The following is a 25,261-nucleotide window of genomic DNA, read 5'->3' as shown; positions in this document are numbered from 1 at the left end:
CTTTCAGTTATGTTTTCATTAGAGGTACCATAGGCTCTTGTGTTTATAACTTCTTTATATTTTAGGAAAAAAAAAAAAATAGTAGGAATTAAGAAGTTCTTTTTCAAGGAGGTTTAAAGTGTACCTGGGAAATTATTACAATATGTTCAGCTGAGTGTAAATAAAGGCTGCAGAGTGGCAGACACTTAAAAATAATTCATAAGAAATCTTACATTGCCCGTTGATTGCTGTCTCGGGGGACACAAGTCTTTTCTGGCAGGAATTTCTTCAGCAGATGGGATAAGAGAAGTAATGCAGTTACTGTACTGGGCAAGATGCAGTTGTTCTTTTTAATCCTTTTACGCCTTTGTTGTATTTTTAGAGCACAAAGGTTCCCTTCAGATGCGGAGGTACTTTGTGGCAAGTTGTATAGTGGAAGCAACTTCCTAGGGAAGCACATATAGCAGTTGTCCTGAGAAGGTGTTCTGGCTCGGAGAAGTCTGGTTTTTAGGTTTTGGTTTGTTTCTGAACTTTTATTGTTCTTTCATGTCTGTATTTAGGATCTGTTGGCCCCAAAATGTTGTATGGCTGGGCTTGTAAACAGTTGGCTTCTGCAGACACCAGAAGACTTTGTTTGCTTTAATCAAAAGAGACTGATTATTTCCTTGAGATCCCTGTGGTTCTTGGGGTGGTAGTTATATACCGCCTACAAAAAAGTCAGTGTTCGGCTTCTCTTCATGCAGAGGACAACTTGCCAGTAGATTCAAGCTGTATGATTGCAGTTTTTAGCAAATGGCTGAGAGGAAAAAAAACCCAAAAAACAAAAACCCCAAAACAAACAAACAAAAACCAGCCTGGAAATGCTGAGCAGCACGGTGGTTGGTGTAGAGACCCTAGGGTTTCACCTTGACTGCTTTAGTTTTCAGAATGGCTGGATTGAGTTGGAGTGTAATGGGATTGGGTCTCCCTGAATGTTTATACTGTCCCTGTTGTAATGTATCTTCTTTAAGATAAGATCCTCTTTAAACATAAGAGGCAAGGAGAGAGGGGAGAGGGCAGACAAGCACTGTATATAGCATCTGTAATGCTTAATTATATGAGACAGGGATTTTCCAATATGACTTGCAACACAAAGAACACTTAGATATCACCATCACAGTATGTATTTTCTAAATCGCAACACCCACACATTTCCTTAGCCAAGTAGAAGGTTTTTTCTATGGCTGCATATCTAAAATTAGCCCGAAGGTCAAATCTGAATAGAAATACCCTTGCCATTGAACGTGCTGGGAATGATTGGTGCAATGGGCTCAATTTTCCCATTGAAAACCTTCATTTATTTTTTAAAATAACAGTTGCTTTTACAATTAAAGAGCATGGAGAAAAGTAAAATGAGGCCTGCTGTATAAAATAATCATCAATATTCTGCTTTCACTGCAAGGCTATTTTTATAGCCAACTATTTTAAATGTAACAAGATGAATACAGTAAAGCCATAGTATGAAAGATGCAGCAAGAGGTTTCTGAATAGCTAGGCTGAGCACCGACATGTGAAAGAAAGGCTTTAAAATTTGGAAGATGTTTGTATATGAAAGATACGCAGAATGAAGAATTCTAAGAAATGCATTGTAGAGAAGAAATGAACAGTTTGGATCCAAAAATAGTTGCTTAACCTGCAGTTGTATTATGTGAGGACTATGCAGCCTATACTGCACAAACGCAAAAGCACCATCTTGCAAGAAGTGCATTTATCAGCCACAGTGTTTTATTGAGTGCTTTAATAATACAAGTGTACATCAACTGATCCACAGTCAAAAGTGGCAGGTCCCTAAGAAATTTACAAGCACTTTTTTTTTTTTTAAGTAAATCAAAATACATATTAATTTGTTCAACGCAATAGCCTTTTGTGTGGGAAACAGAAGGCTAGTGATAAACACAGTCTTAGTAATGCACAGTGATTCTTGATTTTAAGCTTTTATACAAAACTTGTTCCCAGTAGCATGCACCCACTATTAAAGACTTCAGTACAAAAAAATAACCCTAAACACTACATTTAAGTAGAAACGAGATATAATTCTGAATTTGTTTATTTTCCCCAAAACCACATGAAAAAAAAAAACCAAAAAACCCACACATTAATACAAAGCTTTGTGACAAAGCTCTATACTATTACAGATCCAACATTCTTTGCACTGATAACCAAAATTCCCTGTCTACATTTGAGGGAAACAACTTTCAAGTTAACAGAACAAAAAACCCCGAAACAAATAAAAATAAAACAAAAAAAGAAAGTAAGGACAACCTTTTGTCACAAAATGGTTCAAAATTTAATAAAAAATAAGAATGAAGGGAAGGGCTATTGATGCACTTAGTGAATGTGCTTGCACAGGTCCAGCAAATCCTAGAGTAGGTTCCTATGTGGCATATCGCTTGGTCCACTGTCTGGCCATTCTGTCGTGCTCTGCTCTGTTAGTCATATACTGAGTGGCAATACTTCCAACCAGGGGGTCAGCTGAAAAGGAAACACAAACCATGAAACACTCATCAGCCTTGGAAGGATGAAAAAGCTATTCTTCGATCCACATTCATCCAGTTCTCTTAGGTTGAACCGTAACATACTAGTCCCACGTTGAGAGTACACATGCATACATGAAGAAAGGAAGAAGAAGATGGGGAGGAGTTGGCTGACAATTAGCTATGTATTTCTGGTAAACATATAACTAAAACCATTTTCTAAAATTTTGCCTCAAAACCAGATGTTCCAATAATTCTATTTTGAGCTAGAAGTCACTTTCAGGTGATGAGAATAAACACGCTACATCATTTATCCTTGCTGTTAGACTCCCAAAAATATCCACAAACTGTCACTTAAAAACAGGATGGCTCTAATTCTATCTTCAGGTTCTTTTTTTTTTTTTTTTTTTTTTAGTACTTCTAGTTTTAAAGCATAAAGATAAGGAATTAGGGCAATAACTTCTATTTTCAAAGCGACAAAAATGAATTCCAAACTTTGGGAATTGGTATTTAGTTTACGGTATCTTTCTGAGCGTTTATATGGCAGATGCTGCATGATTTGGTCTGGATCTACAAATTACTTCACAAATAATTAATCAAACTTCACCAATAATTAATCAAAACCAATCAGACCTCTAAGAAAAGCAAACGGGGACAAGATTTCCCCAGAAGCGACTGTATGTAATAAACACTTTTCTCTTTCAGACATTTTTTCTTCTCAATTTAAAGCAGACAAAACTGTATAGATATTATCCCTTTTTTGGAGGAACCCATACTCTTGGTATTTCTGCTGCAACAATGAGTTCCTTGAGACTGTACCATGCAAGGTCAGAAGCACTGATACCATGTTTTTTCCTGACTTAGGACAGATGAATGTGACTTCTTCTGAAAGCCAGTTAATAATCAGCTTTGTAGTTGACTGAAGATGGTGCCATTGAACAATATGAATCTTGGCTTCCCTAGTACAGACGTAATCTGAGTGTAGTGTTTACATTATGAAACCACTGAAATGCCTGTGACTAGATGTCAGACCTTCTGCAAAGCAGTGTATATCTGGGCTTTTTTTTTTTTTTTTGTGTGGCTGATAAGAGTTTATGACAGGAGAAACACGTTGGTTTAGCCAAAAAAATCAATTGATTGGTTTACTGCCAACTTTACTGAATATTAGTGAATAACATCTAATGAAAAAATCTTTTCCTTTGAATGTATACCCTGTGCTTTCAGGAAAAGCCCATGATTTGAATCTTAAGTTTGCACCTTCTAAATTAGTAAGGCAAGTTATCACTGTGACTGCAGTGTACTAAGTCCCTGCAGTCTCAGTCCTGCAAACACTTCCTGCATATGCTTACCTTTAAGATCTTAATATATCCAGGGGAGGTCACAGAGGCCTGGACTTTGCTATTTTTACATGCATGAGTGTCAAAGAAGCATATCTGATCTAAGATCTATTTCAAAAGCCTTAGACTAGAAAGTGCATCACCTTTAACTCCTCTGCCAAAGAGAAGGACTATATAGGGAATTACCAGGAGGATTTTGTTATGTGCAAATAGGAGGCTAACAGCCTATGGGTATTTAAGGAGCACAAATTTGTTTGTGGCTGCAATGAGGTTTGAGAAGCCCTGCAGGGTAAATGGGGAACCTGGGCAATGGGAAAGGGCAACATTTCTCTTGGCAAAAAAATTAGGGAGTAGCCACAGGGAAACCTTGTCATAGTGCAGCGGTAGTTCGGAGATGAGCCTGACAGCGATGCTGTGGATTCCCCCCCGCTCCCTTGGATGTGACAGCACTGTGCGAAGAGCACTTTCACAGACCCGTGGAGAAATGGAGAGTAAGGGTTGAACTTGAAAGGAATCCTTGGAGAAAAGTTCGATGAATGTTCTGGTTTTCATGCTGTTGTGGAAGGTGGGGTTTGGCCTCTGAGGCATCTGGCTGTGATGGGTTGCAAGAACATCATGGCATTATCATCTGGAATGTGGCAAGTTCTTAATGAGGTTTAGTGCATATTTAAAGTGCTGCTGCTAAGACATTTATAAACCCATATATGAGTCAGTGAAAAGTGATGTGCTGTAGTAAAGGTTTACTGAGTTCAAATCTGAAAGTCTTTTATGTGTGGGATGAATGTTTCTGTGAAAGTGTCTTGCACATTGAGAGCTGTAAATCACTTTCTTTGATACACTGAAAACGTACTGAGGTTTGTACTATTATCCCCAGTCCTAGATGATAGGTTACAATGTTTGGTTTCCTATTGTGGGTTTCCACCTGTATCTCCTTTCTGGAGCAAGGAAGTATTTCAGGAAATATTTCAGCAACATACATCTTTGGAAGGATTTGGAAGGTACAGGCTCTTCCTTTCACCTCCTCCCAGCATGGGAGGGTGTCTACTTTCTTTAGAGGTGAGGGAATCAATGAGAGGCATTCTTGATAAGGAACTGGGCTGTTTATTTATCCATATGTTCAAGCCTTAGTCTTTGCAGTGTTTTGTTTGGCAGTTGGGGGAAAAGTGGAGGTGATGCAAGATGTCTGAAGTCTACATAGCTTTCATTGTAGGTGTGTAAATTCCCACTGAGAGAGTAACCTGTGAATCGGATATCATCTTGAGTCCTTCCCTCAGGTCAGTGCCTCTCTCCATCAGTGTCTGCCTGCGTGAAGCAGGACTGCTGAAGCAAAGAGAGGTCCTTGCCTGCTGTAGCATGAGCAGGACCAGCTGCACCCACAGCCAGCTGCTAAGCGGGTACTACTAAAAGATGCTCTCAGTAACAACAGTAGTAACATTGTTCATCGCAATTTGGCTATACATTTCATTGGTTATAAGGACATTGAGTAAAAGAACAAACCCACAGTTTGGCAAAGCCACCTGCTCATTTGAGACCTCAAACTGAAGGAATAGAAAAATAGCTACCGCGAGGGAGGCCCAGCTATTTCATGTCCCTGTCAGGGGGCCTGGAGGTGTGCTGTCATTATACGTAGCTATTTATGAGGACTTTAAAAAGGACTCTTCAACAGGTCTTTGAAGAGCTGGCTTATTTTAGCAGTTCCTGTAAAGCCATAAAACCATCAGGAGGCACAACTGCTTTGTTTGGGAAGTCAGGACAGCTGGTGAGGAGGGAAATTGAACTTCAGGTCAGAGCCACCCAACCAGTGGCACACTGGCCGATTAGATGCAGCACACTGCATTTGTGCCAGAGGATATAAGGACGGCACGTGAACTCCAGAAATGCCAATGGTCTTTTTTTGTACCTGCATGGGCAGCTTCGAGCCCAAGCCATATTGTCCCTGGGGGAGAAGGAAGCTGGCCCGCAGACCCAAGGAAAAAAGTCTCAATGCTAACGAGTCACGAATCACCATGGCTATGCAGTTCATGGGGCTAGGGCATACAATTGAGATTACAATATAAATTGAAGCACCTTAATTAAAACAATTAAAAGATTTAATTCCCAGCATGTACAAGCCTTAGTTATAGTGTCCAAGTCCTACAAAATACCAAGTATGAGGAAGAAACAGTGGTTCCCATTGACCTCCTAAGCTAACTAGCACGTGGCTGAGCACCACCTGGTTCTCAGCTGGGCTGCACAGTCTAAGGAGTATTGTGAAATCTCCATTAGTAGGGCCAAATATGTATTTATAAAACAAACCGCTGCATAAACTACCTAATTAAGAGATTAAAAGGAATAGTGGATCTCAAAATTCATAATGGTACTTTTCCCATCTTTCCAATTCCTCACTACCATAAAACCGTTTCTTATTTTCCATTTGTATATATCTGTGGTTTTATGTTAGAAATGTTGATGTTAGAAATTTGCTTCCATAAATAGTAAACTGCTCTAGATTTTTGGTTTTTTCTTCTTTTTTTTTAGAAGTAGTGGGATTCTTCAGTGATTCAGGGTTCATTTTAGAAATTTACTCCAAATGGGAATGTGTTCAAATGACAACAAAACCAAAGGATTGGAATATAAAGCTATGCCAGAGATGTGTTATCAGAACAACCTAATGAAAGAAATGAAAATAAACCCACAATCAACCAATAACAATAACAACAAAACTACACAACTCCTGGCCTGGCAGAAGGAACATACATTGGGACTTCTCAGGCCACCAGACGCATGGTGCCAGGCTTGAGAGCTGGGGTGGCACCACCTGCGCCAGCTCCTTCCCCGCCGTGCGGGCAGCCCACCAGCCCTCGGGGTGCCGGTGGCTAGAGAAGGTGGGATGAGGCAGGGCGATGGCGTGTGGCACCCTGCAGCACCGAAACCCAGGAGCAGCATTGCAGGTGGTGCTGGCTGCGATAGCCACACGTGGGAAGCGAGGGGAGTCGGGCCATGGCACATGCTGTCAGCTCCCCAGAGAAGCTGCTGCAGCTCCGTGGATCTGGAAATCTTTAAGGTCTCATAATTTACTGTTCCTTCTAGATCCTTACGCTCACACCTAGAAATCTGCCCTAGGATGTCTCTGTAACTTTTAGCTTGTTTAAAGAAAGACTTTTATCTGATACTTTGATTAGTTCCGTGCAAAACTGGAACATGCCAGGAGTTACAGCATAAATTTCATGTCAAAGGACAGTGCAAAAGTAATGAAAATGCATTAAAAAAATACCAAATTAAACAAGCATGGATGGAAGCTAAGGTTCAGCGATGTAGCTTAAGTGGAAAATGTCTATCAGAAGAACAAATGTATGAAGAAAAGCTTCTGGATGATTTATAGGAAGACTGCAGCTGCTAAATACCCCCTCACCTCACCATATGTAATCCTCATGTTGTATCAGAATTCATGAAATGACCCTGTATTTAAATGCAGTTTTGAAAGCTGGGTGAGCTGGAGCTTGTCCCTGGCTTAAAAAGGTTGGATGCGCTGCTCTACAACGCCTTGTCATCTTTTGCAGCCACTTAATAAGAGTGTATAAGGAAGAACATTTGTGTCTCATGTCTGTTGTAAGGCTAATCAAATTTACAGCCCCGTTCTAGGGAGTTAATGCTATTGGGGATTTGGATGAGCTGAGGTTTGGTCATTACGAAATTTCAGCTGTGTTTAATGCTAGTTATACTGCTTTATCATTCAGAAGACAGACTATAATTCTTCTTTAAAACTACTTTTCCCCCAAATAAATGAAAATATATTGCTATACTGTATTTTTCTCTGCTTGTATTTTTACAGCTATTTCTATGTCGGCAAATAGCAATTTCAAGGCAGAATTCATCTCCTGGGCTTTTCAATGCTCTTTTAAAAATACCGCAAACATACTCTAGTGAAATAAAAAATGGAGATGGTGTGCTTAACAGCTTGATTTCAATGTGCCTTCTTCATCAGCCACATGATACGCAATGAAATTCCAATTAGTAGTGCCAACATGGTTAAAGAGACACACATTTAGACCTAAATGTACATTATGGGTGTTTGTATGCATTATATATATATTTTATGAGCATTTATAAAGTAGAATTATATTTCTATTGCAGTATTTTACAGTTTTAATAGAGAACAGCTGATGGAGTCTGTTATACCATTGCAAGTGCGTTCTCAGAAAGATTGCTGGAGCATCTTAAAAACTAAAAAAAAACCCCACAGCCCTATACGAATCTCAGTTACTTCAGCCAAATATTTACAATGTTGTTTTTTTTTTTTTTTGGTCCAGGTTTAGATTCAGCTCTGTATCAGGGGGAATTTGGAAGAGTTGGCTGCCAGCTGAAGAAGCAGAATTAAACTGGAAGAATTTCCAAAGGTTAGATGCAACTTGAAAGGTCTTACTCTGTCTCCTGAGCTATGACCAACTCCTTTCTTATAGCTGTGAGAGGCATCCTGTACTGAAATATCAGTTAGCAAAAATTAAATTTGCTTCCTTTTCTTTGGACAGGTTGTGTGAAATGTAGAAGAAAGCAAACAAGTAATTTTTTAGTTATTTGAGCTTCAGTTACACATTTGGAAGAGTTTTTGGTTTCTGGAATACTAGTTATTTCTTTCAGGGATGCCTCTCTTTCCAAATATTCTACTGTATTTCTTTTTCAGTTAAAAATGGGGAGTGCTTGGGGATTTGAGCTTTTTGTTTTTAGGAAAAGTCCAGGTGCTCTGTATGTTGTCTGTAGGATAGCTGCCTTGGAGTCATCTTTATACAGCAACACAGGCAGGATTTGTTACCCCAGATTTAAACATCCCCAAACTAAAAGTTCATATTTTCAGTAACTACATTTTGTTTAGTGATTTCCATGCAAATAGCCATGCAGGACAGAATATATGCCTATATTGGCTGGCAGTGAAAGCCAAGTTTTCTGAATCTAGTTTTTGTGGTTTTTAATACTGTACCAACCTTTAAGAAATAGGTCCCAAAAAGCAAACTAAAAAAAAAATTAGACTGGCAAAAAAGCAGAAACTGATAATTCACTGAACTGCCAGTTTTCCTAACAGCAAATGCTGACAGCTTGATGCACACTAAAACCATCTTTAAACTTAATCTAAAAAAAGTATTTAATATCTAATTATATTTTCTTATGTTATTTCCAGCGGCATCCGGGCTAGTGTTATAAGAAGACCAGTCAGACAACTGCAGACAAAAGTGGCGTGAGACGTGCTATACCAAGTATGTCATAGAACGATATAATACTCTGAGAGGATGGGATTAAGAGAAGATTAATTGTTTGTGAGTAATTTTATTTATAGTGTCACTTTGCCTCAGGAAGTTCCCATAGTTAGCCACATGTCACCTGTTTTAAACTTAATGAGCTTCTAGAAGACTAAGTCTTGAGGTGGAAAATGAGGTATGGTATGTGAAATGCATCATAGTACCTTCAGTGATCTTACAGCAGCAGTGTTTCTCTCTTTTGCTATCATTAATAATAATGCACTGACTAAATAATTCTTTGGAGGCAGACAGGTGAAGTGGCACACTGAATTACTCCACTGACCTTCCACCTTTGAAAAGAGTGCTCAAAATCAGGGCGCAAGTGAAAACGAGTGCAGTGCAGCACTAATCCCTGTTTGTGCAGCAATAAAACTAGCCTCACGGCTGGGAGTCTGATCAACACATGCGTACGGACTGGAACAACAGAGTGATTCAAGTCAGAGCAAAGGGCAGTAGCAGGGCTCTGAATTGCTTTACACACCCTACAAGCTGAACTACAATTTATTTCTTACTTTCATAAAATCACAGTTCCGACTATCCATATAGAATGCATTTAACCATCTACCAGGCTCTTTGACAACTGTACAGCAGAATGATAAAGTGATCAATAAACACTGTATAGAAAAAGGAAAACAAATAAAATGAACTGCTTCAGTAAAGAAAAAGCAATAATGAGAGGAGTAAGGGAAAGACTCTAGAAAGGTCTAATGTCTACTAGGAAAAAAGTAAAGCTAATATTAATTTTAGCAATTATAGTTTACAGAAGAAATAATATGATATGGAGTGTAATGAAGACTGCTTCTCCTTTCAGGAATAGTTTTGCAGATCTGCTTGGTCAGATCTCAACACTCAATAGAAAAATTCTAATATATATAAGGCTACGTCAGTGTGCTAAAGCCTCAAAATATGTCTGCTGAAATTGCCTTAGAGCTCATGTACCTCACCAGGCTGGCTGCTATGGGTGACAGGGTTTTGACAAAGCAGACAACCTACAGGCTACCTACACGCTGTAGCTTAGAGACTGTGTAACTTTAAAGCCTAGGTTTGCCAGAAGTTTTTGCCCTTACATAGGAAAGCTGACCTAGTGGTCACTGTGCTAACGTCGGGCTAACTGAGCCTTAATGTTTTGCATGAGGCTTCCTATGAAGTTGTGTTCACCACTACACCCCATAGTCCTGGTCATTCAGTCATCCACTCCTCGGCTACCACTCTAGCTATACACCTAAAGTCTTTTTCCTGGGAAAAATCTGAGCAGGTGCAGGAGGAGAAAGGGAGAGTGATCTAAAGTATGGAAGACCCTGAGTTTTTGTTCCGTTGTACTGCCAAGGTGTAGCCAGGGTGCATGTCTGGGCAGGTAAACATGGAAGTGATCATGTCACACTGCTTGCAAGAGAAGAAACTCCAGAGTGCTTCTTGGTCTTCATAGTCTGCAAATAGTCATGATGCCTCCAAGAAAGTTAAGTCGTCTTACAGTGGTGCCTTGGTTTCCCATCAGTAAAACTGGACTAATGCTTCTCCACTGAGAATATTTTGAGAACAGATATGCTAAAAATTGCGAGGTATTTGGATATTGTGGGAAATGTGGCTGTATAGATGTATATCATAATGAGACTGATATCCATGACATGACTGTAAATTTTGAGCTCTGCAGAATTACCAGAAACACATTTGACTTCTGTTAGTTCATACAGCTATTAGCTACAGATTGAAGCTACACAAATATTAAGGCATGTGTGGCTTGATGCAGTGTCCAAACTCTTATCTGGAGAAAAATGTTACCTAATTTCAAAAATAAAAGAGCTCTGCAAATCTAGTTTAGAAAACATCCATTTACTAAAACACCCACTTTGGGTACAGGGAAGGGGAAATTCATTCGTGTCTCTAGACTTGCATTTGATTGCTGTCAGGCTACCTACCACAGATCTGTGTGAAATATGAGGCTGCCTAAGAAAAAGATGTTTCAGAAATAAGGAGTATTATCTGGCCCAATTTTATTAACGTGTCTCTTAAAGGAAAGCGTTGGCAGTGATTCATCTCTGTATATTGCCAAGGGAAATCATTCTTGCTTAGAGAGTAAGGTTTTTTTTTTTTCTTCAGATTTTAGCAGGATTTCTATAAACTTCACTGGTTGACTGGGAGTTAGCTAAGGCAATCATGGATCAACAAGGCACTGTGTACTGATCTTGAAGACTTGTCTTTAATTAAGGAAGAACATGCACCTATTAGAAGTGCCAGCATGCTGGAACAATTGAAGTCCTGAAATAACACACTTCACACTGATGCTTGGATGCATCTCAAAATTGAAAGCACAGATACATTAGCAATGTATCTGTTCGTAATAATGAACTCGATTGAGAAACATTGTTATTAGAGAAAACTTAAAAAATAAAAAGGTTTTAGTAAATAAGAACTTGATATGAAAGAGATTACATGGCATGTGGCTTGAAAAAATTTGCAGCAAAAGTTACAGCAATATGTGTTTACCTTGTGGAAGATGACTGTGAGTGGATAATAAGGAAATTGCAGCGCTTGCATCTCAAAAGTGCTGTCACGCAACCAAAATGCTAAGATAAATAATGTAACTGGCACGTATCCATAGGGTCATAACTCTGTTTTCAGAAAAACAGTGTGGATTTTTTTTTTTGTCTGAAGATTTACTAAGGGAGGGATAGCTATTCTATAGGAATTCCAGTGTGTTCAGTATTTCTTTCATTTAAAGAAAAAAGAACCTTTTTTTTTTTTTCCTGGATTTGTCTCTTAGCACTTCCCACTAATCACCATCTCCAGGCAAAGGAGTGATCTATGGGTCTTATACACCCCGAACGAACAGTTTAATCCCAAAGCAACTGGATGCAAAGGCTTTCCCTGTGACCATGCTCTGTGCAGCGTTAGGCATCCTGTAATCACATGTACTGAAGGTAGATTACTCTGCAGGAAAACCAGGAGGTCTGATAGGATCCACTTACTATGTGGATTCTTGGGAGATATGGAAGGGAGGAAGCATTACTGCACAGCCTGGCCTTTGGTGGCATTTAGACACTGAGAGGAACACAAGTCCTGATGGCATCTTCACTTTTAGGAGAAGGGTTTCAATGTGAGCAATACCAAAATCTTCAACTTAAACACATCAGGATCATTTTAGGTCAGATGCAGAAGTCCTTTGAATCCTGCTCTCGAATCTATCCCTTTGTTCCTTCATTGCAATTAATCCTTGGAGTAACTACAAAAGCCCGCATATGTTATGAATGCTGCTTATTTTGGGTTAAAATGATTTTCTCCTTCTTGTCCTATTAAATCTTGTTATTGATTTGATGCATTTAAATCCAAAACGGTTATTAGGAATGCCATACAGAATGTCAGAAGAATACAAGAGGCTTCATTTACAAAATGAGAGGCTGGTGAAGAATTTTATCCCTACTAGAGGCCAACAGGACCCTTTTTCATAGGCCAGAGCCTGAAATCCCTTGGTGAGTTGAACATCCCTTGGAACAGGAATAGGAAATGAGGTGTGCCTTGCTGTTACCCCGTGATAACTGAAAAAATGGTCCAGCCTCTCCATTCCCTCGCTATAGCTCCCTTTCTCCCAGAGGAAGACTTGAAGGAAGTCATAGGCCGCATCTGTCTCAGAGGTGTCTAGGTTTCTATCTGCATCAAGAGGCAGTGGAAGGAACATGCCTGGAAACTAATTTGTTTGGGATTTTTGTTGCTACGGCCCGGATGCTCCCTTTGATGGGGCTGGCTTCTTGGGGCTTTTCTGGACTGCAGACACGGGTCGTTTGAGCCTGGGTGTGTGATCGCATGCTGGGGCTGTGCCTCACGTTACCATCTGCATCTGTGGCCCATACTATTCTGGAGGAGGCATCCCAAAATGTTACTGCACTATAAATGTTGGAAATAGGTGCCATCTCAGCAGAGTATAGGACAGGGACCTCTGAAGTCAGTCTCACTGCTAATGTGTACACCTGACAGGTCTCTGTCCATCCAGAGTGGTGAAGTCTGACCCCTCGAGTGCTGTGGAATTTGCAGCGGTACTGCCCTACCAAAAGAGGCACCCAAGGAAGATGCTCGTGCCAGCACACAGTGGCTCCAGAAAGTATGAAAACCAGAGCGCCATCCTGCCCTGGGGATGGCACAGGCCAGTTGCGGCAATGTTTCTGGAGGCTGATGGCTGAGGTGACACGGGATAGCATATGAAGGGAGCAGGGCGGTGCAAGCTCTGGCCGTAACTGACAGATCAGCAGGTGAGTGAGAAAATAACCTCATTTTAGTAACCAAATGGACTATCCACCTCTAAATTAACTTTGGGACATAAATATAATTAGGCTTAATTATAAACAGGTTCTAATAGGACTAGAAGGAAAAACAGGTTACACAAAAAAAAAATTAGCATTCATCATGTAGGCAGGTTTAGTTCCTAGATTAGATGCAATGAAGTTACATGGCAACACTGAACAAAGATTGAATTTATGGTACTTAATGCAATAATTTTGTATTTAGTAACAGGTAAAATAACTTTATTTGGAAACCCTATCTTTCCTGTGTGAGGGGTCACGTTGACTCCATTGTCGTGCCTGACACTTTGCCAAATGATTTCAGGCATTGGCATAAAAAGTCCTAAGACTGAGCTGTAGAAAAAAGCTATATAAGGTAGAGATGAAAAAGACATGGAAGATCATGAAGGCATTCTTTCTGCTAGTATAATATTGTGTCTTATAGTAAATTCTACTTTCGTGCCGCTTTATCTAGTTGGTATTATAAAGACCTGAGCGATGAGGATTCCAGCTCTTGAGAGTTTTCTGAAATCTAATTCATCTTAAAGTTGCAAATGCTCCACTCTATAGAAGGGCCTTTTTCTAAGCCTTGTACAGATGGAAAATTCTACAAACAATTTACTAATCAGAGCTCTATTTCTGTATCCCATATGAATGTGAAATCTTACAGTACAGCCCATCCTTAAATTTGGGACAATTACACCATACATTTTGCTATTTAAGTAACTGTCTGCTACTCCAATTAATGCACCTGAATTTAATTTGCTGTGAAAATAGGGATTCTGAAACACACACTGCATATAATTTGTTTTATTTGTTGCCTTTGATAGATCTGCAAAACTGTAAAAAACAAACAACCGTTTCCTCCTCCCTGCTGAATAATGTAGAAAATTAGCCATGCAAAATAAGAGACATGTCTTGCAGTAGTGTAAATCATCTCTGAAGGTAGAATCTGAACGACTCAGGAATACTAATTTCTGAAATCTTACTCAAGAAAGTGAGAGACTAAAGGATTTAATAGCTAACATACTTATATCCAGGACTATGCTTTTCAGGACCGACTTGACATTCTTTCTGTGAATCTGTTAGAGAGCCAAATGTAGCAGGCTTCTTTTCAGGCGCTTAAAGAATGTGGAGCAGTGTGATTTCTACAGCAAAACAAGAATAATTGTATTTTAAGAACAGGAAGAAGCAGCCTTAAAAATAGTTGTGCTAATCGGTGTCCTGAAGGTGGTTCACAGGCAGTTAGAAACATATGGCAAGAAACTTGAAAATCTGTCCTTGCCTTTATGTTAAAAAAGGTACACAGGAAAAAAACAAACAAACCAACCAACAACCAAACCCAAACCTGGAACCCAAAATCTCACTTAGTAAAATGGAACAAAGTCTAAATGAAAACTATGGAGTACAAAAATTCATCGGGACTTACGCCAGTTTATTCCAGCTGAGATTTGAGCTATTTGTACTTACTGGGAATAATGAATACTATATTCAATCATTACGAGTTTAGAGAATTGAGTGTAGGAATACAGGCAAAATGTGATATCTGAATTTATTGATTTCCTAGTTTTCATTAGTTTCTCCTCAAATATATACAATTCTATTAGTGAGAAAATATATCCAGTAGAATTGGCTAAGCTCAGAAGTATCTACTTCATTCAAAAGATTCCAATGTAATTAAGGACATGTCTGTGTTGGCTAGACAACACCTGCATGAAACAAAGAAAATACATGTAATGATTGTAAATGACTGGAGAGTATTTTGAAAGTAAAATGCAGTTTACTTTGTATCTTGGAATTCATTCAAATTAAGCCAGGATTCTGTATTTTATGTACGAAAAATAACTAATAGCTTTATTTAAATATTTCACATTGTTAAACATTTAACATTGATGACTTATCTTGGTCTTGGTTCACACAAAGATTTATTACGTATATGCACTAAATTACCTGTCTTCTGTCTGAGGTAATGGGCACAGGAAACCTCCACTGGTACTTTTAAATTACACATGTTTATTGGAAGGAAAATGAATTGTAACCTTTTATATTTGTAGCATCCATCACTCACACGTTTTCCCAACTACTTTTGATTTAATGATGGTTAAGGTAAAGCTCATAGAAACCCTGTGTTTCTTGAGCAGAAAACCCTGTATGTATTTTTATCATATAGCTTTTATAAGCTTCGTATAAAAAAAAAAGTCAGGTGTATTTTTTTCATTCATTTTGTGATAAGACTCTTTTCTCTTACAAGTGCCAATTACATCCCTTTACATTTATTTCTTGACAGAGATGAACAAAGCCTCTTCACTGATTTGGATTTTAGTCAATCTGATTTAATCAGATGCCATTCAATAAAATGATGGTTGGGTATTATTATGTCCAAAGTTCAATTTTTCTCACCTTGCCTTAAATAAAAACAAAATAGGAGTAGAAACCTTATTGAAAGGGACAAGAAATCATTAGTAGCACAGTCAAAACTTTTCATTCAGGAAATGGTTGAAATCTAAGCTTATTTTTTCTAGGAAAAAAAGGCAAAATAAGATATGACAGGTAATTTTGCAAAGAAGATTATAAAAAACAAGTGGTCTTGCTTATCTTTTCCATAGTAAGAAAAGAACACAAACAAAACACCGGCATGTTTAGCAAAAGTTAAAAGGAAGTATATGCTTCATACATCAAATAGTTGAACGCATTCAGGAATGTAGTGTAGGAATCACTAGAACTAATTTAGGGAAATTAAAAAAGAATTAGAAAACACAGTAGTCACAGCACCACATAAGTTACGATTGCAAAGGCTATTACTGCTCATGCTTCAGCACATAATCTGATCGTTAGCTGTGGTTTGGAGGGAATTTCCTCTCCAGTATATTACCGTATGACTGAAGTGCTTTGAGGGAATTTTACACTTTTTACTGAACCACTGAGCAACGAACAGTTTCAGGCAACATACCTGGCTGAACCAAGTAGTACTGGTTTTCTCCTAGAGAATGACTATACTTCTCGTGATTATTCTTTGTAGAGTTACAGGTATACCAGCCAAGAAAGGAATAGGGTAAGTGTGTGTGTGACTGGTAACTGGAGCTACAGCTGACGACTGCTTTATGCCTTGGATACCACAAAAGCCAGATTGCACATTTTATTTTTAAAAAGTAATCTCTACCGTTCACTTTCTATCATTTATATATTATATAAACCCACCAATTTTCTTATGTATATAGCTCCAGACGCTTTTCAGAGAGAAAATTATTTAAACAGGCTGTAGACTTCTGAAACTATAATGGAGGGTTTAAAACTAAGTATTTCTAAACAACACTACTTCTATAGTTGTGTTAATCTTTTTAACGATGTCTTGTGAGCTTTGAATAGCCTAAATCTAAACACATGAAAAGCCTCTGTGCCCATGAACAACGCTCTTATGCCCGTAAGGTGTTGTCAATGTGCAACTGAAAAGAGCAAAGATTTAGGCCAACATAAATACTAACCCTGATCCAAGCCTCCTCCCCCTGCACATATAATTCCAAGACATATTTTCCTGAGAACTACTAAAGGGATGACAGTTCACAAATGTTTTTCCTGCTGTTGTAATAATCCCCACAGTCATGGGTTCATACTGAGGGGACTTGGTCAACTGATAAGAACAAAATCTTGTAACAGTTTCATCAGCTCTTTATGGCAAGGCAAATTAATTCTCTTTCAATGCTTATCTAAGTGTAATTTTCATAACGTGCTGCTGCATTGCTTGCATTTACATATGTTTAATTTTGTGTTTATAGATCACATCCACAGAGTTTGAGACATATAGGTGTATGTGTCTGCAAATATTTAAAGACCAGATGTATAGAAAGTCTCTTCCTGGCAGTGCAGACAGACTCCTAGTAAGACTTTGGATGCCTAAATCCCACAGGAGGTACAGAAAACCCTGCTGGCTGGCTGGCGGCTTCTTTAGGTGCCTAAATGCCTTTAACATCTTGGTACTGCGTGTCCAGCTCAGAATATGAGAAACTGTAAGTGATTCAAACTATAGAATAGCAATTATCATTGTATACTACAGTATAGATAGTGTAGTACAGTATCTTTTAAAAGGAATAGAAACAGAATCCGCTGATAACTATCAAGAATTTGTAAGCAGCAGCTCGAGAATATATGATACAATGAGTCCAAATGTGTATATATTGCTTCAATAAATATATAGCAGGTTCTGCAGAACAGGCAGCAGGACATACAGTATTTAAAGATAAACAGGTACTTTCTGGCAAAAAGAACTTTGTTGCAATTGATGGGATCATTTTGCTCATGTGAATGAAGTTGATGGTGACAGGTTTTTCCCCAGGCAATTCTACCTTTGACGTTGTCGTTCTGTACTCACTGAGAGCAGAACAAAACCCATCAATTTTATGCTGCATTTTCCTTTCGTGCTCCTTTAGGACAAATTATTACGATAGTTTTCAAGTAAAACACCCATCCACTCTGCTCCCAGTCCAGCAGCGCCAAGATAGCAGAGCAACCACACATTAAATTTTGTTTTTGCTAAGCAAAAGCCTCCGGAGTGAGCTCGTTTCATTTGGAGACAACCCAAGGCAGAGATTTCAAAAGGGACAGAAAGGTTTTGTTGCAACTTAGAACAAACTAAAAAACATTACTACATGAATTGACTCTTTGCTACTCTAACTTTTGTTTACCATCTCTCACTTGTTGCCGTGCTTGGGTGGCACAGCACAGAGTATTTTCCTGCTCCAGATACAAAGACAGCATTTTCCATTGTGCTGAAACAGCCCAGAAACCTGCCCGTTTCCTCACAGAGCACCGTACACAAACTCTGAAGAAAAGGGAAAAACAGCTCCAAGCTAAAGAATATCAATAATCTCAGACAACAGAGCAATTTCATTGTTTACATGACCCTCTGCTGCTTACAAAAAGGATATATGGCAAAACGAGATTTTTTTGTTGTATGTCTGATAGCACTGTGATGTGACGTTGCACCTGGTAGCCTGTGGGTGCCAGGGAAGAATCAGAGTAGCAGAGGTTAGCCAGCCTCATAAAATTGGACAAATTAAATACCATTTTGCCATCTTCTAAGCATTTCAGTAATTTTCCAGAATATTCATCACATTTGACAAATCTACTCAAATATGTTCTGGGTTATTACAGAAGGAGTACTTAAGATTTTCCTGTCTTCTATATGTCTTGAGAAAAAGGCTCTAAAAGGAAACAAAATTTCATTACAAACCAGAACAGAATGTTATTTGGGCACAGGAACGACTAGGAGTCCTTTACAATAAGCTGAACAAAGCTGTTGAGCTCCTAAATGGGAAGGAAAAAATCAGATTGGATTCTGAAGCAAAGTACCTGATAATAGCAAAATGTGCAGATTATGGCTTTAGGGAAAAAAATTACAAGAATGAGGAAAACGAGAAGTGGCTCATCCCTTGAACTTGCTGTCATCTAGAGTTTCTAAATTCACTTCACAACTGGGGGTGAGGGGAAAAGAAGGAATGATAATTGGGAAGTCTAAAAAATTGCAGAAGGAACATCTGACGTGAGCTGACGCTGACAGAAAGCAGCCTCTGCTATGGAGGAGCACCAGATGAGGAGAAACATCAGACATGCTTCCTGTTAGATTGAGATGTATAGAAGAACAGAGAGAAAAAACGATACATGCAGTCTGCTGAGTAGCGAGGGGCACGGACCTGTTCTTCATTACCCAGGGCTGGGTAGCTATTTTAAAGTTTGAACATGGAAGCCAAACAGCAGAGCTGTGACCACGAGTCAGCCAAATCCTCACTTGGAGCCAAATGCTCCAGCGTGGAACAGATTTTATTTTTACAGCTATGTTACATTTTCCTTTATAAAGCTGCCTTAGATTTATTTTTAGACTTTTTTTTTTTTTTTTTGACAGGCTAGTGCTTTCAAATCCCTCAGTAATTCTGAAAATAGATCTTTTTTATTGATACAGTGGACATCCATTAGTGTACTAAAATGCATACTGGTATGGCTGGAGCGTACTGGCTGAAAAAAACCAGAGCTATTCCTGTGGAACCTAACGTGTGGACACATGCTCGCTTTGTAAGTGGCTGTGGCAAGTTGGATGTTAATGCCACTGTACAAGAGACAGTCGGCCCAAAGCAGGCTCAGTAGAACGGAGCGTGTCAATGTGCATCAAGTCAAAGGCTGGTAGCCTCACTCCAAATCCCACTGGGAGCTGGGTTTTCCTGAGAATGTTCAAGTGAACCTGCTTCCCTTTGCCTGGAGAGTGCAAAGACAATTCCATGGGCGATGCAGAGGGCAGGGGCTCCTGGCAGGGCAGCAAGGGACTTCCTTAACTGGCTTACCTAGATTTACCTGTCAATACTTTATGCAGATTGGCAGAGATTAAGGAACTGCTACAAACAAGCATTTGGATGAAGCTTAAATTTCCCAAATACCAACAGAAATTTAAAATGTGAAGTGCTCAAAACTTTCTAAATACAAGATCTATCCACGTTGCACTTGCACCTGTACCCTGGGGCCTCCTGCTAGGCATACAGGTATGCACCTTGGCCGGAGCGATTCCAACAGCGAGCTTTGGGGAAGGCTGCTGAAGGCAAACCTGCTGAGGGATGGGGCAGTGGCACTGCAGCAGGACACCAGCTTCCCGCTGAAAATGTATACTGCTGGCTTAAAGGGAAATGGGCTGAGAACTTGAGGCAGTATGCTAATCCAATTCTTCCCCTTGCATGTTGTCTAATCTCCCCACCTACTCGTGTTTGCAAAGGTCCTGGAAACAGACAGCAGCAATTCTAGCAGCTTTGTAGCAGGGCAAATACCGTTCAGGCTTTTAGGGCTTTTATGCTTATGTTGAAAAGTCACTCTCCAAAGTGCTGTTTCAGATCCCATTGAGGATCGAAGATATGCATTAAATTACACAACCGAATCCTTTTCTGCAAAGGATGACAGAACTGGGATTTTATACCCTCAGCAGCAAGAATACAGAACCTTGCAAACCTTTAGGAAAATAACAAGTAAAAAGGAAAAAAAAAAAGAAAAAGAATACCATAATAACAGAATCCCATCTCTAAAGTTTCCTACATACCAGCACCCTCATGCAGGTGCAGCTAAAGGTGTTAATATTTTTTTGGCAGAAAATTTAAGCAAACCTAAATCATGCCAAACCACATGGATAACCTGAAATTGCAATAGAAAAACAATAGTATGTTATCCTAAATTGCCAGTTATACCTACTCTGTGATGAAAACAAAGAAGTTTCTGGGGAAGATAAAGGCGAAACATAAGGATGGCTCATAAAGAAAGCTTGAAAGCAGTCTTGTGTCCCTTAGTGAGACAAGTAAAGCTCCCCATAATCTTAGGATCTTGTTTGACTTTGTTTAGAAAAATGTAAGTCATTAAAATGCACAGCCATGTGACTTAACGTGGGTTAACAAAGTATGAAACTGTCCAGTAAATTCATGATTCATGGCAGTACTTGTAAAACCAGCACATATACTTCTAACCAATGCACATTATATTTGAAAACCACAATATGTGTTGCAAAGTTTTTTAACATAAGCAGTCTACTTTTCAGATGTGCTGAGCAACTGCAACTCTATAAAAATTTATGGGGCTTACATCAAAGTAATGTAGTATCTGTCCAACTCATTTACTCTTATGAGTACATCTACTGTGAGGACATGTACGCTTCAATCTCAAACTACACTGACAGCAAACTTTAAATGTAACACTGAACAAACTGTCTCACACTTTCTGGTGGGTTTGAAGGATAACAAGAGACAAGCAGCTTTTCACTGCTAGTATAATATGTCCCTGAAGTATCTGAGAGCAGAGTCAGACCAACTAACCTGGCTGCTGCTGACCCAGGTGAAGTGGGTACTGCCGGCAGTTGTTTGTGCATTTTCTTTTCCAGAGGTTAATGCCCTTTTTGAGCAAAAGATTTTGCTTTCTTTCTGTCTCTCTTCCTTTTCCTTCCCGCCCCTTTCCTTTTCCTTTTCCTTTCTCAGTCATTTCACTAAATTGGGTTAGAAAGCAGACAATCAGTGAAAATGACAGGGCTAAGAAAGAAATAACTTTTGGCAGGGCTGCCAGTGAGATAGGGACATCCAACGGGAAGCAGTAAATATTTCCACCCAGATGACGGTGAGGATGAGGGGGTTAGTCTGTCTAGCTGTGTGCCTCATGCCCTGATGAACTCAGGTGAGTCAGGCACGTTCAGGAAAGATGACTGCAGCATGATGCGGGGGCATGATGCAGGGGCATGAGAGGGCTGCGACGTTGAGCAGGGGGAAGGAAAGACTCTGTTACAGAAGGAGGCGAATAGACATAGGTCTGGTTAGCGTGCAGCAAATGAAGACCAGGAAGAAAGAGGATGGTTCTTCATTAATACATCGGGGATGAAAAACAGGGAAGGGGCCATTTAAGCTACAGGATAAGAGTTGCTTAAAAACAAGAGGGTGTAAAATTCCTGTGAGTCAGTTCAGGCTAGAAATCAGGCAGAGGTTTCTGAAGAGCAAAGCAAGTGAGGCTCTGTGGAGCCCCTCAGCAGTTACTTCGGTTACAGCTGCCAGCCAAGTGTTCAGCCTAACTGGGCACATTTGTGGGAAAGCAATGCTGTGACTGCTCCCCATCCCCGGCTGCTCCTCTTACCCTCTCTCTGCACCACTGTGCACACCCCCATCACAGGAGCTGGCAGCCAGGCATGGCCTGCCACACAGGGAAGAGGGCCAGGAGCAGCGCCGCAGCATTCGGTTTGGGAATGTCCATTGAGGGATAAAATCCCCACTGACTGTGGAACTTGGGTGTTGGAAAAACGTTAAGGAGCTAGAGGCAGATGACACCAAAAGGAAAGAGGCTGGTGCAGCAGGCTTTGTCCTGATGTCCTAATCAAGGCTTAGCTATGTGTTATTCAGCAGATGCGATTCGATGTGAGACCGTTCAGACATCGGGGATAATCAGGCCAGCCAAGTTCGGACTTTGAACGTGTGAAAAAGGAGGCCACGCGAAGAAAAAAGTCGCAGAACAGTCTTGTCAGCATTTCAAACTATTTTTCTGAAGCATTTGCAAATGAGAATTTTCCTGGGGCTCAAGAACCCTTGGCAGGGCTGGGGTGGCAATGACCAACAGAGAACAGTAAGCATTTTAACCAAGCTCAGCATCACCAGCTCGCTAAATATAAAAATAGTTTATTTGGTTTCGTACTTCAAGCTGAGTAAAAATACAAAACCTCAGGGGCCATCCACACTTGAAAGTTCCCTTGGATTAAGGCAGTGTGGGAATTTACATCCCCTGGGCTCTGCTTGAATGCTTAAAGCACAGTTGACTTTCACTCTAAGTCAGTCAGTTCTTTGCGAGTTGACTGAACCCATTTTCAAAGAGGGGAGTGTCCACACATGGAGTTACTCTGAAATAACGATCTACCACATAGGCAAGCCCTAGCAGCTAGCACTGGTAGTAAATATTTTCAGCGCTCAAACACAAAGCCTGTGAGCGCTTCCTCACATACTTGGTTCCATGCAGATGAATGTATCTATCAGGTTTCGTAGGGTTGCTCATGCACATGGCAAAATATTTACAGGATTGGGGCGCTGCTTTGCAAAAAGCTATGCACGCTGTGCCCCAGAGTACCACCTTCAAGAAAAATAGAAATCCCCAGACTGACTGCTAGTGTATCCCATCATCTCTCCCGTCTCTCTGATACCATTCCAGTTGGCTCTCTCACACTCTCAGATAATTCACACATGTTCACTCATACACAAACCCTACGGCACTCCTTCCCCCCACGAAAAAAGTCAGCCAGCTGTTACAAAATTCAGACATTTCATTAACACAGTTTACTGGCTGATACTGCCAAGCAAAACTGTGACAATTAATAATAATCAGGACTGAAGGGTCTGAGACAGCTTATGAGTAAAGGATTGTATTAGTTGTTTAAAAAGGACAAACTCGCTCCTGCCTGGAGTGATAGGGAACAAAGGGTGGTGATGTATAACTGGGGAGGAAAGAGACTCTCCCCGTGGCTTTTGTAGATTAATGTGTGAATGACAGGAGCGGCAGGAGCAAATACCTCTTTTCATTTGCTCAGCCTGCTGGAGAAGAATAGCAGCGCTTGCCAATGAAGCTGCAGCTGTGTTCCAGCTCCGTTTAATCACTGTGTATGACTGAGGGTTAATTAGCCGCCATTCTTACTGCTATTTGTTGTTCTAATGAAGATTTGCATAAATGTAAGACTAGGGGGTAACTGATACTTGATTCTTCCCTTCAGAGAGGCTGGGGGTGGAAAACTCACCCATCCCAAGTGTTTATGTTTGTGGGAGATTCAGTGTTGCCTTTCCATTTGACCTGATCTGCTTCTGGCTGATGAATGGTGAACAAAGAGTTCAAAGTTGCTTATCAAATCAAGACCCCTGTTGGGTTTCTGCCTTTAGAAAGGGGCAGACTAGTTAGACGAAGAGAGGACCGAGGGATTAGAAAATTACTCCCAGCTGACAGACAGGAAGATACATATATGCATGTTTCTGTATCTATATATGCGTACATATAAAAGTGATATATTTCAGTGATACCTAACTCAGTGTAATATACCAGTGATGTATCTCTCAATCTATCTATCTATCTATCTACTTACCTACCTATCCATCCATCCATCCTGTTCAATCTGGATGGCAAAGAACTAATCACTTGGTAATGACAAAATGTTGTTAAAAAAATAATGGGACAGGCAGTACAACCAGTACAAACTGTAGCATATTAGGCAATATGCTGAAAAGTATGAATTTGTAAGTTTTTGCGAGCCTTCTGTTGTACATCACTAACATTCAAAGTTCACGTTTCAATAAAAAAAATTATCATCAAAACAGGCAGTCTCAAAGAAGGCAAAAATGACTTGGTGCTTCACAGCTACCTGCCATCAGTGCTTCATGAGAGGGGAATTCACAATACAAACTAAGAAATTGCATTCATTCCTCAAAAAATCATAGGAAAATTTTACCACGAAGCAGTAACAAAACCCAAACCTGCTTTGTAATTAAAGAAAAAATTTGAAAATGAAACATCATAAAATTGTTGTATTTAATATGGTCAGGACAATGCTTATGGCTGCGAACTGAAAGAAACTAAAAGGAAGAATGACTTCCCGTCTTTAGTGTGTTCACTTGTTGCATATGATGATACAGTATAGGTAACTGTTTTCAGTGTTCCTCTTACACACTTGGTCTGCTAAAACTGTTGTTTGACAATATCTGTAAAATAGTCTAAGGGGAAGAAAAAAGATTGAGAGGAAAGAGGTATTAAATTTCTAAATTTCAAATCACTACTGGAAAGAAGCCAGCTTTCAGGTTGACTGTATCCCTCCAAAGAGAGGTGACCACAAGTCAGCACATACATACTGCCAGTTTCTCCGTCCCACACAGCTTTGCAGTGTCTCTAGCACTTTACCTGCTCTCTACAACACATAAGTAAATATTCCCTTTGCTTTTCTTTACATTTCTGTCATCAATCTGACTGACTTCCTATGGGCACCTCTGCATATTTTGGGGTACACACTACCGGAAATCAGGCTTTCAGAGACGTAAGCAGAGAGCATCCAACACAACCTGAAAGAGGTGTGCCTGAAATGGTAACTCAGGGCTCCTCTACTGCTCCTGCTCTTAGCTGGAAGGAACACCATGGGTTTTAATGCTATATACAGGAATAAACCCACATGAAAATTAAAGGAGCCAATTGCATTTTTGCCCACTTTTACCTTATTTTGAGCTTTGAGATAATTCAATCTTCTGTTACAGCTTTTGATTCAGTCCCTGATTAAACAAGAATCTCACATTCTGCCCTTTTCAGAGTAATTTTTAGCCCTTTGGTTGCGGAGAAAAGTTTTAAACCAGGAAACCTAAAGGTTTAAAAACTAGATG

At 39.8% G+C, this 25,261-nt stretch overlaps 1 protein-coding gene across 4 annotated transcripts in view; it reads right to left on the bottom strand.

Moving 5' to 3' along the window:
• Nucleotides 1–1,721: 1,721 nt before the first annotated feature.
• The window catches only part of LOC101922823 (ubiquitin-conjugating enzyme E2 E2), a 217,903-nt gene continuing 194,363 nt past the window's right edge, over nt 1,722–25,261 (bottom strand). For all 4 annotated transcript variants that reach the window (XM_055803737.1, XM_055803735.1, XM_055803736.1 and 1 more), the window contains one exon: nt 1,722–2,490. In XM_055803737.1, coding sequence (XP_055659712.1) covers nt 2,393–2,490 — 98 coding nt within the window. In that variant the 3' untranslated portion in view covers nt 1,722–2,392. The remainder of the gene's footprint in view (nt 2,491–25,261) is intronic.

Source organism: Falco peregrinus, chromosome 5 (genome assembly GCF_023634155.1).
Source record: "Falco peregrinus isolate bFalPer1 chromosome 5, bFalPer1.pri, whole genome shotgun sequence".
Taxonomy (NCBI): Eukaryota; Metazoa; Chordata; class Aves; order Falconiformes; family Falconidae; genus Falco; species Falco peregrinus.
Note: the sequence above shows the minus strand (reverse complement) of the source record. Positions and strands in the feature narration are given on the sequence as shown.